This window comes from Dermacentor albipictus, chromosome 6, assembly GCF_038994185.2.
Source record: "Dermacentor albipictus isolate Rhodes 1998 colony chromosome 6, USDA_Dalb.pri_finalv2, whole genome shotgun sequence".
In the NCBI taxonomy this organism is placed as follows: Eukaryota; Metazoa; Arthropoda; class Arachnida; order Ixodida; family Ixodidae; genus Dermacentor; species Dermacentor albipictus.
The window spans coordinates 507,424-519,876 of NC_091826.1; the positions used below are offsets into that span (position 1 = coordinate 507,424).

Sequence of the window (12,453 nt, forward strand, 5' to 3'; positions counted from 1 at the left end):
GGCACCAGCCCGTGCGTTTTTGGCTATTCCGGCCTTTAAAAAGCAATTCGCGATAACTTCTACCCTGACCTCTTGCCAGGAGGCAGCAAGCATCTCGACTGCTTAATAAATGTCGATCTTCATCTCCCGTTCCAGACGGATGTCGAGAAGTATCTTCTGGATTAGTCGGCGCCGGTAACAGCATTTAAAACTGTTAATGACCCCTTTGTCCAGGGGCTGTATTAGAGACGTGCAGTTGGCCGGGAAGTAATGCAGTTCGATGTTCGACAGCTGCAGGCCCTCAACGTGGTGCGCTGAGCAATTGTCCAGCAGTAGGCAAACTTGACGGCCTTGCCGCTTGACGTCCTGGTTAAATTCCTTCAACCACTCAGAAAATATTGGCCGAGTCATCCAAGCTTTGGAATTCGCCACATACTTCACGGGCATACGCTTCGTCCCCTTAAAACACCTGGGACGGGCACTTTTGCCGACAACTAGCGGGACTCGCTTGTCTGTGCCGTCGAGGTTGGCACACAGCAGAATTGTTATGCGGAGCTTGCTCTGCTTTCCACCGCGGCAGTCATCGCCTTTTAGCGCTAGCGTGCGGCCCGGAAGCATCTGATAAAATAGAGCCGTCTCGTCGGCATTGTAGACATCAGCCGCCTCGAAGCGACTCAGGATTCCAGGCAGCTCGTCAGCCACCCACGAAGCAGCAGCATCGCTGTCTGCGGAGGCAGATTCGCCGCTGATTACTCTTCCGACGACACCATGCCGGCTCTTAAATCCCTGCAGCCACCCGTTGCTTGCCTTGAAATCATCATGGCCCAAGATACACGCAAAATCCTTTGCCTTCTGTTGCAAGATCGCACCACTTATGGGTACATTTCTGGCTCTCGTGTCCAAAAACCATGTGAACACTGCCTTGTCCACATCAGTGTATGTGGACAGCTTCAGTCTTTTTTTCTTCGAGCTTGTTCCCCACTCCACTGCGTTTCTGATGCTGTGTTCCGCACTCAAAATCGTTGATAATGTGCTCGCTGGAATGCTGAAACGGGCGGCAACGTCCTTCATCTTCTCGCCCGCGGAGACAGCATTTAAAATTGCGAGTTTGTCTTCAAAAGACAGAACTTTTCGTTTTCTGGCAGCAGAACTCATCACGACCAACCGACGACGTAGTTAGAAGCGGAGACGCACGACTACACGCCGACAGGCAGGCCTAGCACCTCCAAAACAAGTCGGACAAACCAGTACCAGGGCACAGTTGACACACGCACAAGTGCAGAACGCAGGACAACACTCAAAATGGCGAATGCAACGCATCCATAGAGAAGGAAATAAAGTGACGCATGTCGTTCGTCATGGAGTGTCGTTCGTCATCGTCCCTCTCCCTTCCCGCGCCCTGGCAATGAAAGAACCGGCTATCAGCGTTGCTTTTCAAGTGAATTCTTACACATAAGTGCGTCTAAGCCGTTGAAACAAATAAAAATCACTAAATAAGAATGCTTGTCCTCAAATCTATACGAAACAAAATAAATCTGAAAGAGAAACCAGCTGCCGATACCAATGCCACCTGGCGTCACGCTAGACAAGCAAAGCCTGAAAAGACTGCTACGTTAGGCACGGAGCGGCGCTAGTTGCCGCCATCATCATCATCATCATCGCTAACTTTGCTCGGTCGCGGCAATCCCTGGCGTTCGCGTAGCTGCTGGCTCCTTACAATATTAATATTCAATAATCTAGAGCATTTCTTCGGCCGAATTTTCCTTAAAAGTGCAAAAAGTAATGACTGATCAGCTTTGGGAGTTCGTTACATCAAGGCTAACCGCCGCAACGCGTTCGTTACATCAAGGTCGAAAATACATGGGCTTCAATGGGGGCAGCGTTGGGGAATTCAAAAACTTCGTTAAATCCAGGAATTCGTTACATATAGGTTCGTTACATCCAGGTTTAACTGTAGTGTAACTACTAAAAAATGCTAGGAGGTAGTTTTATAAAATGATGACTTTACTGCTGTCAAACATACTATTTCCGAAAGCCTTAATTCCATAAGACCAGCGATCAAGAAGCATGGCACACCTGTAGCCGTGATGCAGTGCTGGTGGCATCATTGGGCTACACATTGGCAACACTTACCACAGCAAACAGGACTGAGCTGATGAACCAGAAGAGCATGCCACCATGGCCAAACAACTCAAAGTTCTTGTCTGGCACATAGAACTTGCGGTCTGGAAGCACCAACTCCAAAACACCCTGCAAGTAACGACATGACTACTTAGCAAAGCAATTTGGTCATTTTGTGGCAGTGAGAACAACACCCTAAATTTAAATTTGGGATATATGTTGTAGAACATGAATGGTACTAATGCATCACTGGAGCCATATAGTGTACTTCTGCAACACAAAAAAGGAAAGATGGCTGGCAACTCTATCAGTATTCACATAAATCTTATGAGCCAAGGAGTAATAACAAGCATAAGCAACAATGCAATGACAGGCACACATCATGTCCTTCCCTCACATTATTACACTGCTTTCTTAATCTATCATTCAGCCAATGAATTATATGACTTGCATACTGCTTGAAGCAAGAAACCGATATCTAGTAAACCACTGCTCTTTGCAATTAAAAAAATCTGTTCAATATCGTTTTGTGCAAGTTTTTAAAATCAGCAGTACACTATAGATAAGTTGATTGCTTGCAACAAATAGCATCTAACACCTAACACATTTTATCAATTGCAATGAAACGGTGGTTCATCAGATACCTCTTTTCTGCTGTAAGCAGGTTTGTCAGATGAGCTACTGCCTGAATGATAGATTAAGAGAGCACTGTAATAATGTCAGGAAAGGACACAGTGGTTGGCTAGCACTGCATTGCAACACACATGGATGCAAACCGTTTCCTGGTTTGCATCCATATGTGTTGCAATGCAGTTTGACATAATAGTTCTATGGAAACCCACAAGGTGGAGATAAGTAATTAATAAAGGGAAAGTGAGACATCCACCAAAACGTAGTTAAGCGCTATAAAGGAAACCAATACAGGTTCCTCAAAAAAAAAAGTTTTTTTTTTCAAGGAAGCCGTGTGGGACAACCACGGTGTCCTTTCCCGACATTATTACAGTGCTCTCTTAATCTAGCATTCAGGCAATAGCTCATCTGACAAACCTTCTGCTTGCAGCAGGAAACAGCTATCTGATGAACCACCACATTATTGCAATTCATAAAACGTGTTAGATGTTAGATGCTATTTGTTGCAAGCAATCAACTTATCTATAGTGTACAAAAACAAGAACCTTGGTTTTGTTAAAACACGAAGATTAACAGCAATAACTTGTACCTCTGTATACAACATTTGTGATGCCATATGTGCATTGTTAGTGTTCAGTAGAACCTCGTTGATACAATCTAGTTAGCATGATTTCCCGGCGTGAACACTTGCAATCGAGATCACGAAAAATGACCCAATACAATTATGCTTCTTTTTTGCTGGTTGATGTGTTTTCTAAAAACAAGAACTTTCACTGAAAGGAACCAATATTCAGCAAATCACTAAACTGTGATCATATGACACGCTTTTGGCCGCTAGATACCATGTAAACAAGAAAAGGCACAAGGTGTATGCAATCAAAAACAATAGCCGACCGCTGTAGCCGCTTCGCCGCAGTACTCGCTCACTACCAGTGTTACATGAAAACGCCAACGTGCACTCAGTTTCCTGTTCCAGTACCAGCAAATCTCCTTGCGGGTCATCGTACACTGCATTCATGGCTATCACCAACCCATTCACGATGAGCATCTTCATTGATCTGTGTGACAGTGCGTGTGGCATAGTGCTGTTGTAAGCGTACTGCATGCGTATAATAGAGGATAGCTCAAATGTTGCTACCTCTTAGAGTGGGACCTGTCTGAGTGTGCATCGCTTGCAGAAATGAAAGCAGTCGACAGTCGCCACATCAGATGAACATGCTATATGCTGCTCTCGTGAATCACTTACACAGCCAGGAATGGCACGTTAGCTTGCACAACATCCATTCCAGTTTACTTGTTACAGACCCCCCTATGAACATGAATGAAATTCGTTCAGCGTGGACACTGTGAGCCCACGCATCACACAGCGATGAGATTTGCATGCCACTGCCGTAATTGTCCTGCCACAAAAACTACACCAAAGTGCAGATGCGGCATGTGATGGTCTTTCTTGTTAAGTCCAAACGGTACTGTAAAAATTCATTAAAGTCCGTTGGGGTTGGATTCATTTTGGCCCCTCATGGAACCCAATTATTTGGGAACCCCATGTCTTTAAACACAAACAAGGCGACCAGACATTTCCAGTTCCACAACATGTCCAAAGCCACTCAGTGAAAAGACCACACATCACCCGTACTTTCTTGTGGAATGCATATCAGAACAAAAGCCCTTTCACTTTCTAGAAGCAGCGTGGCAATCCACTTAGCATATAACGAATGGCTGCAGTTTGCACAGCGAACGAAACTGGGACACACACCTTGCTCATTTTTTCTCCATGGCACTTACTTCCCTTCAGATGCAATATTGTCACGTGGTAGTGACTGTGAAGAAAGCAGCCAAAGTGAGAAAGACGAAACTAGCGTATTATTGGGCAAACTTGTGCCCTCAAAAACAGGCTACACTCAAAGAACGGCGGCAGCGGCGAACACAGTCGGTGATCGTCGAAAATCTGATCAGCGGGTCAAGCGCATCGGGTTTTATACAGCAGTCATCGAATGTTCCAGACTAATCATTGGGACCCCTGTGCCTTCCACAAAGTTCTACACCATTCACGTCACGCAATGAAATCAGATAACACAAGTTTCTGCGACAACAGACAGCAGATAGAAGCATCGATAACTTTCCAGAAACTTCGGATACATGCAGGCGCGTCCCGTGCTGTGCGATAACATTTGTTAGGTGGCAAAACGTGGTCGCCCGATAAAGATAAGTACACGTGTCAATACCCCCTCTTAAAAAAAGCATCGACCTGATGCTGCAAACAAATGAATGTAATAAAGAAAAGCACTCTTAGCAACGAAAACAACAAAATAAGGAAGTTTGTCAGCGTCCGTAAAAGGGTGTAAGATGCACCACGTGGACCACTTCAGATCGTGCGCGGAGCCGCTGTGAATGCGAAATGCCGTCTAGCACGACCTCATGGTCCAGTGCGTCAATATGTCGGATGACCTTGTAGGGTCCGAACAGGCCTCGCAGTAGTTTCTCACTGAGTCCTCGTTGGCGTATCGGGGACCATACCTAAACACGGTCGCCGCGTTGGTACTTGACGAAGCGTCTCGGAGGTTGTAGTGTCGGCTGTCGGTCCTCTGCTGGTTCTTGATCCACAGGCGGGCGAGCTGTCAGGCTTCTTCAGCGCGCTGGAGATAGGTAGCAACGTCAAGATTCTCCTCGTCAGTGACGTGCGGCAGCATGGCTTCAAGCGTCGTCGTCGTCGGGTTCCTGCCGTAAACCAGCTTGAACGGCCTGATCTGTGCTGTTTATTGCACCGCCGTATTGTAAGCGAATGTTACGTACGGCAGGACGGCATCCCAGGTCTTGCATTCGACATCGACGTACATTGCTAGCATGTCAGCAAGGGTCTTATTCAGCCGCTCCGTAAGAACATTCGTCTGTGGGTGGTAGGCCGTTGTCCTCCTGGGCCTTGTCTGACTGCATTGCAGAATGGCTTGGGTGAGCTCCGCTGTAAAGGCCGTTCCTCTGTCGGTGATGAGGACTTCTGGGGCGCCATGTCGCAGCGGGATGTTTTCGACAAAGAATTTCGCCACTTCGGCTGCGCTACCTTTTGGCAGTGCTTTAGTTTTAGCAAAGCAGGTGAGGTAGTCCGTCGCCACGACGATCCACTTATTTCTGGTTGTTGACGTCGGAAAGGGTCCCAGCAAGTCCATCCCAATCTGCTGGAATGGTCGCAAAGAGGCTCGATTGGCTGTAGTAATCCGGCTGGCCTTGTCGGTGGTATCTTGCGTCGCTGACAGTCTAGGCATGCTCTGACATAACGGGTGATGTCGGCGGCCAGGCACGGCCAATAATACCTTTCCTGTATCCTCGATAGTGTCCGGGAAAATCCAAGGGGTCCAGCGGTCGGATCATCATGTAGGGCGTGCCATACTTCTGGACGCAGTCCTGATGGGACAAGAAGGTAGTTGGTGCACACTGGCGAGTTCTCCTTTATGAGTAGGTTGTTTTGAAGCGAGAACAAAGACAATCCTCGCTTAAATGCCCTAGGGACATTGTCCCTAGGGCTTCTCCCTAGGGCTCAAATGCCCTAGGGACAACGTCGGCGTGCCCTTACAAATACTCGACAAGGTTTTTCAACTCCGGGTCTAGTGTCCAGGAAAATCCTAGGTGTCCAGCGGTCAGATCGTCATGTAGGGCGTGCAATACTTCTGGACGAAGTCCTGACGGGACAACAAGAAGGTAGTTGGCGCGGACTGGTGAAAAGTTCTTCTTCACGAGTAGATTGTTTTGAAGCGTGAAGGAAGCTAATCAGCGCTTAAATGCCCTGGGGACAACGTCGGTGTGCCCTTCCAAATATTCGACGAAGCCTTTTAGCTCCGCGTCTGCACGTTGCTGTGCAGCGAAGTCTTCCGCGCTTAAAATGGCAAGGAAGGCATCGTCATCTTCGTCATCTTGCAGCGGCGAGTCAATGGGAGCGCGTGATAGGCAATCGGCATCAGAGTGTTTTCGTCCGGACTTATAGGCTACAGTAATATCATATTCTTGCAGTCTTAGGCTCCACCGCGCCAGCCGTCCAGAAGGATCCTTTAAATTCGCTAGCCAACACAAGGCGTGATGGTCGCTGATGACTTAGAATGGCCAGCCATATAGGTAGGGGCGAAATTTCGCTGTAGCCCAAACGATGGCGAGGCATTCCTTTGCGGGTGTAGAATAATTGCCTTTCGCTTTTGACAATGACCGGCTAGCGTAAGCTATCAAGTGTTCATGTCCATCTTATTTCTGGACTAGGACGGCACCGAGGCCTGGGCTACTGTCGTCAGTGTGGATTTCAGTATCGGCGTGCTCGTCGAATTGCGCAAGTGCGGGCGGCGACTGCATGCGTTGTTTGAGTTCTTGAAATGCGTCGGCCTGTGGCGTTTCCCACTAGAACTCGACATCCCATTTAGTTAGCAGTGTGAGCGGCTCAGCAATGCATGAAAAGTCCTTGAAAAGTCGCCTGTAGTAGGCACACATGCTAAGAAATCTACGCACTGCCTTCTTGTCGATGGGCTGTGGGAACTTTGCGATGGCAGCTGTCTTCTGCGGGTCGGGGCGGACTCCAGATTTTCTGATGACGTGGCCTAGGAACAGAAGCTCATCGTAAGCGAAGCGGCACTTTTCTGGCTTCAGAGTGAGCCATGATGACTTGATGGCCTCTAGTGCTGTCGCAAGCCGCCTAAAGCGATCGTCGAAATTTCCGGCGAAGACGACGACGTCATCCAAGTAAACAAGACAGGTCTGCCACTTCAATCCTGGTAACACCGTGTCCATGACACGCTGGAACATTGCAGGCGCCGAGCACAGTCCGAATGGCATGACCTTGAACTCATAGAGGCCGTCTAGCGCGAGAAAGGCAGTCTTTTCGCGATCTCTCTCGTCAACTTCTATTTGCCAGTAGCCAGACTTGAGATCCATCGAAGAGAAATATTTTGTGTTGCAGAGCCGACCTAATGCGTCGTCTATTCGTGGTAGGGGGTATACATCCTTCTTTGTGATCTTGTTCAGTCGACAATATTCAACGCAGAAATGTAAGGTTCTGTCCTTTTTCTACACCAAGACAACAGGGTATGCCCGCGGGATTTTCGACGGCTGGATGATGTCGTCGCGCATTTCATCGACTTGTTCTCTTATAGCTTCACGTTCTCACGGCGAAACTCGGTAAAGGCTCTGACGAAGTTTTTGAGCGCACTCTTCGGTTACTATGCGATGCTTGGCGACTGGTGTTTGTAGAATCCTCGATGACGTCGAAACGCAGCCTTTGTATCGTCGGAGCAGATTTCTGAGCTGCTGTTGCTTGATCGCAGGGAGACTTGGATTAATGTCGTAGCCTGGTTCAGGAACTACGGTCGTCGGGGTAGATGCGGCGGAATCCGAGAGGACAAACGCATTACTGGTTTCCAGAATTTTCTCGATGTACGCGATTATCGTGCTCTTGTTGATGTGCTTGTAGTCCTGGTTGAAGTTTGTCAGCAACATTTCTGTTTTCCCTGCATGCATTCGAGCGATCCCTCTTGCGACGCAAATTTCATGGTCTAGCAGTAGACGTTGGTCACCCTCGATGACGCCTTCTACGTAGGCAGGTGTTTTGGTGCCGATGGAAATGACAATGCTGGAGCGAGGCGGGATTCTGACTTCGACTTTCGAGCATTCTTAAAGCATGGTGACTACGAGAGCTCTCCAGCAGTATCACTTGATCTTCCGACAGCGTTATAGACTTCGACTTCAGGTCGATGATTTTGCCGTGTTGATTCCGGAAGTCCATGCTGAGAATGACGTCTCGCGAACACTGTTGGAGGACAGCGAAGGGGGCAGGGTAAGCCCGGTCGTGAGCGGTAATTCTTGCCGCACAGATTCCAGTCGGCGTGATGAGGTGTCCTCCAGCGGTCCGAATTTGAGGACCTTCCCATGCAGTTTTAACTTTCTTCAACTGGGCGGCGATGTTTCCACTCATTACGGAGTAATCGGCCCCCGTGTCCACTAAGGCGGTAACTGCGTGGCCATAGAGAAGCACGTCGAGGTTGGTGTCTCTTTGTCTGACGTTGCAGTTATGTCTTGGCGTCGGATCACGGCTGTGTCGTGTTGAACTGAAGCTGGAACGTCGCGTCGTCAAGTCGTCTTTCGTTGGTTTAGTCTTGGCTTCCTGACTTCGTCGGGATGGCGGCGTGTCGTTATTACGTCGTAGAGACGGTCCCTTCGGCGTCTTCGGCGGCGGCAGAGGATCTTCGTCAGTTAGACAAACAGCTACCGCACCTCCATTGGTTGCTGCTTTTAGTTTTCCGGATATGGGCTCACAGACCGGCCCCGGGATGGGCCAGTGTATGGTCGGCGTTGCAGCAACAGGTAGCGGCCTGGTGACGGCGAACCGAACGGTCGTCGAGCGTTCCACTGAGTGGCGGTGAGGTAGTCGGCGATATCGCGAGGTCGTTCGCCATGCTGTGGTCGCGGCACGTTAACAGTGAACCCTCACAGTCCGATTTCCCGGTATGGGCATCAGCGGTAGACGTGATCCGCTTCTCCGCAGTGGTAGCAGAGTGGGCGGTGGTGAGGAGTGCGCCAAATGTCCGTCTTCCTCGCGTAGCGGCGCTGGGCGACAGGCAGGCATGCTGGCAGCAGCGGCGGTGGACGACGGAATTGTGGCGTTAAAGGTCCCTGGTAAGGTCATGCAGGGGGGGGGGGTGGCCTTGGCGGCGGGCAACGGCAGCTTGGTCATCGTTTCCGGCTGGGACTGCGGTGATTTCGGTTGCACCTCAGAACTCCAAGGGATCGCTCAAGCTCATCTTTGACGATTTCGGCAATTGAGGCTACTTGAGGCTGTGACGTAGGGTACAATTTCTGCAGCTCTTCCCGTACGACCGCTTTGATAGTCTCGCGCAGATCGTCGGTGGCCAGCGATTGAATTCCTGTGTAGTTGGTAGATTTCATGTGGCGGATGAATTGCCGGTTCCGCATTTTGAGTGTTTTTTCGATGCTGGTGGCCTCGCGAAGAAACTCTTGCACGGTTTTCGGTGCGCTTCGTATCATTGCGCCGAAAAGTTCTTCCTTCACACCACGCATGAGAAGGCGGACTTTCTTCTCCTCGGGCATATCCGGGTCGGCGTGGCAGAACAGACGGTTCCTTTCTTCCGTGAATATGGCAACGTTTTCGTTAGGTACAGTCGACTTCCGATAATTCGAAGCCGCTTAATTGGAATTTTCGGTTAATTAGAAGTGAAGTGCTGGTCCTGTCAGTTTTGCATGTAATCCTATAGAAGAAATCGCTTGATAACTCGAAGTCCTCATCCAGTAATATTGTTTAATTGGAAGTTAATTTTCAGCCGGGATCCTCAAGGTGACCGTCATTCTTTGGTAGAATGTGCAATTTTTCAAGTGTTGCAACAGTTCCGTGCTCCGCGTTGGTGTCATCGCCACCGCAGCCGCCCGCAACGCCATCCTTCTTGGAGCGGGGCGATTATCCATTGCTACGGCTGCCGTGGCCTCCGCGATCAACTCCGGCGGGAGGCGAAGCGGCTCCCGCCGGAGGCCACGCGCGGCTGCTGCGTGTGGCCGGAGCTGATCGCAGAGGCCACGCGGGTGCCATAGGTGCACGCAGCGCTGCATACTGGCAGTGGCGAGATTGTGCGAGATTAGTCTTGCAGCGTGCGCAGCGTATGTCGAGGCGCAGCGTATGTCGAGGCGTGTGTTGGTCGAGCGCCTTTGTGCAGGAAGCTCGTAGGCTAGGTTGTTCCACGGGTGATTCGGAATTGACTGTACCTAGTTGCGCAGTTTATAGCCATGACAAACCGTGGCTCTTATCGCACGCTCGACCTGGCAACGAAAGTCGAGGTTTTAAAGGAAGTTGAGAAGGGAGGTGCCGCCAAAAAAGACATAGCGCGGAAGTACGGGAGCAAGCCGAACACGCTCTCAAACTACATCAAGAACAAGCACACAATATTGGATGCATTTGAGAACGATAAGTTCAAGACTTCTCGGAAGCGAATGCACACCGGCGCTTACCCAGAGTTGGAGAAGGCTCTGCTGGTTTGGATTAGGGAGGCCAGGAGCAACAAACTTCCTCTCAACGGAGACATCGTTGCGATGAAAGCCCGAACGCTTGCAGCAATGTTGGGGATCGATGACTTCGTTTCGTCAGATGGATGGCTGACACGCTTTAAAGATCGCCATGACCTGGTTTTCAAGAGCGTGTGTGGTGAAAAGGCGTCCGTTAACCAGGAAACATGCGCCACGAGGAAGGACGGAAAGCTGCGTGAATATCTCGCCGAATACAGACTGGAAGACATCTTCAATGCAGATGAGACTGCACTCTTCTATCGGCTTCTACCAGAAAAGACCCTGACATTCAAGGACGACGACTGCGCTGGGGGCAAACGCAGCAAGGAGAGAGTGTCGGTGCTGTTCGTGGCAAACATGACTGGCACGGAACAATGTCGGTTACTTGTGATCGGGAAAGCCGCGAAGCCAAGATGTTTTAAAGGCATGAAGACGCTGCCTGTGGACTATGAGGCGAACAAAAAAGCGTGGATGACGGCCGAAATCTTCAAGAGCTGGATAAGCAAATTGGACCGCAAGTTCGCTGCTTCGAACCGCAAGGTGTTGTTCCTTGTCGATCACGGCAGTGCTCACGTCAATGTGCCAGCCTTGAGTGCAATACGCCTCGCATTTTTGCCTGCAAACACAACGGCTGTTTTGCAGCCAACGGACCAAGGCATCATCAAGAATGTTAAAGTCCTGTACAGGCGGCACCTCTTCGAGCGCATGATTTTGTGTATAGATAGCGCCACAAAGTACGAGGTGAGCCTGCTTAGTGCCATCCACATGCGAGCATGGGATCGTGTGAAGCAAGAAACAATCGCAAACTGCTTCAGGGCTTGCGGTTTTGTGGCAGCTTCTTCGGAGGATGCCTCTGAAATTTCAGCGGAGGAAGCGTCAACAAGCGAGCTTGACGGCACTGGTTTCGGTGATGCTCTCGGGGACGTCAATTTTGACGATTACGTCGCCTTAGACAAGGCGGTCGAAACGTGTGGTGCGCTGACGGATAGCGAAATTGTAGAGATTATTCGGCCCCAGGAAGCCACCCAGGAAAGCGACGATGACGTTGAAGGCGAGCCGCAACCTAAGGCTGCTGATGTAGCTGCGGGCCTTGCTCTCGTGGAGCGCTTCTTTGCCGCTGAAGGTAACGCGGAAGAAGCATTCCGCCACATCTACAGCCTGCAGAACTTGCTTTCAACAGCGCAATTTGGCAAGAAGAAGCAAAGCAAGATGACCGACTATTTTTCTTAGAGAAAATACTCGATTTCGCCACAAATAAAGGGCTGTTTTTTGTGTTTTGTGCTTAATTGGAAGTTCGTTTAATTCGAAGTTTTTTGTGGTCCCCGTAAACTTCGTATTAACGGGAGTCGACTGTAGCTGCACTCGGGCGTCTAGCATGGTTTCGGCCCTTTCCTTGCGCACGACGCTCGTAAAGGTGAGCAGGAAGCTGCTACGGAACAGGTCCCATGTTGTCATGGTTGACTCCCGTTTCTCAAACCAAGTTCTGGCGGCGTCTTCTAAGGCGAAGCATACATGCCGCAGCTTGTCGTCGGAGTCCCAGTTGTTGAAAGTCGCGATTTGTTGGTAAGTCTCCAGCCAGGATTCCGGGTCTTGAGTAGCTGCTCCGTGGAAGGTCGGTGGGTCCTGAGGTTGTTGTAGGATAACGGGGGACACTGGGGCAGCCAGTGGGGTTGTCTTGGCCAC

General features: G+C 49.9%; 1 protein-coding gene across 15 annotated transcripts in view; it reads right to left on the reverse strand.

Annotated features, from left to right (window-relative positions):
• Positions 1 to 12,453, reverse strand: part of LOC139060737 (transmembrane protein adipocyte-associated 1 homolog) — a 274,253-nt gene that overhangs the window by 141,660 nt on the left and 120,140 nt on the right. For all 15 annotated transcript variants that reach the window (XM_070539794.1, XM_070539785.1, XM_070539789.1 and 12 more), the window contains one exon: positions 2,113 to 2,229. In XM_070539794.1, coding sequence (XP_070395895.1) covers positions 2,113 to 2,229 — 117 coding nt within the window. The remainder of the gene's footprint in view (positions 1 to 2,112; positions 2,230 to 12,453) is intronic.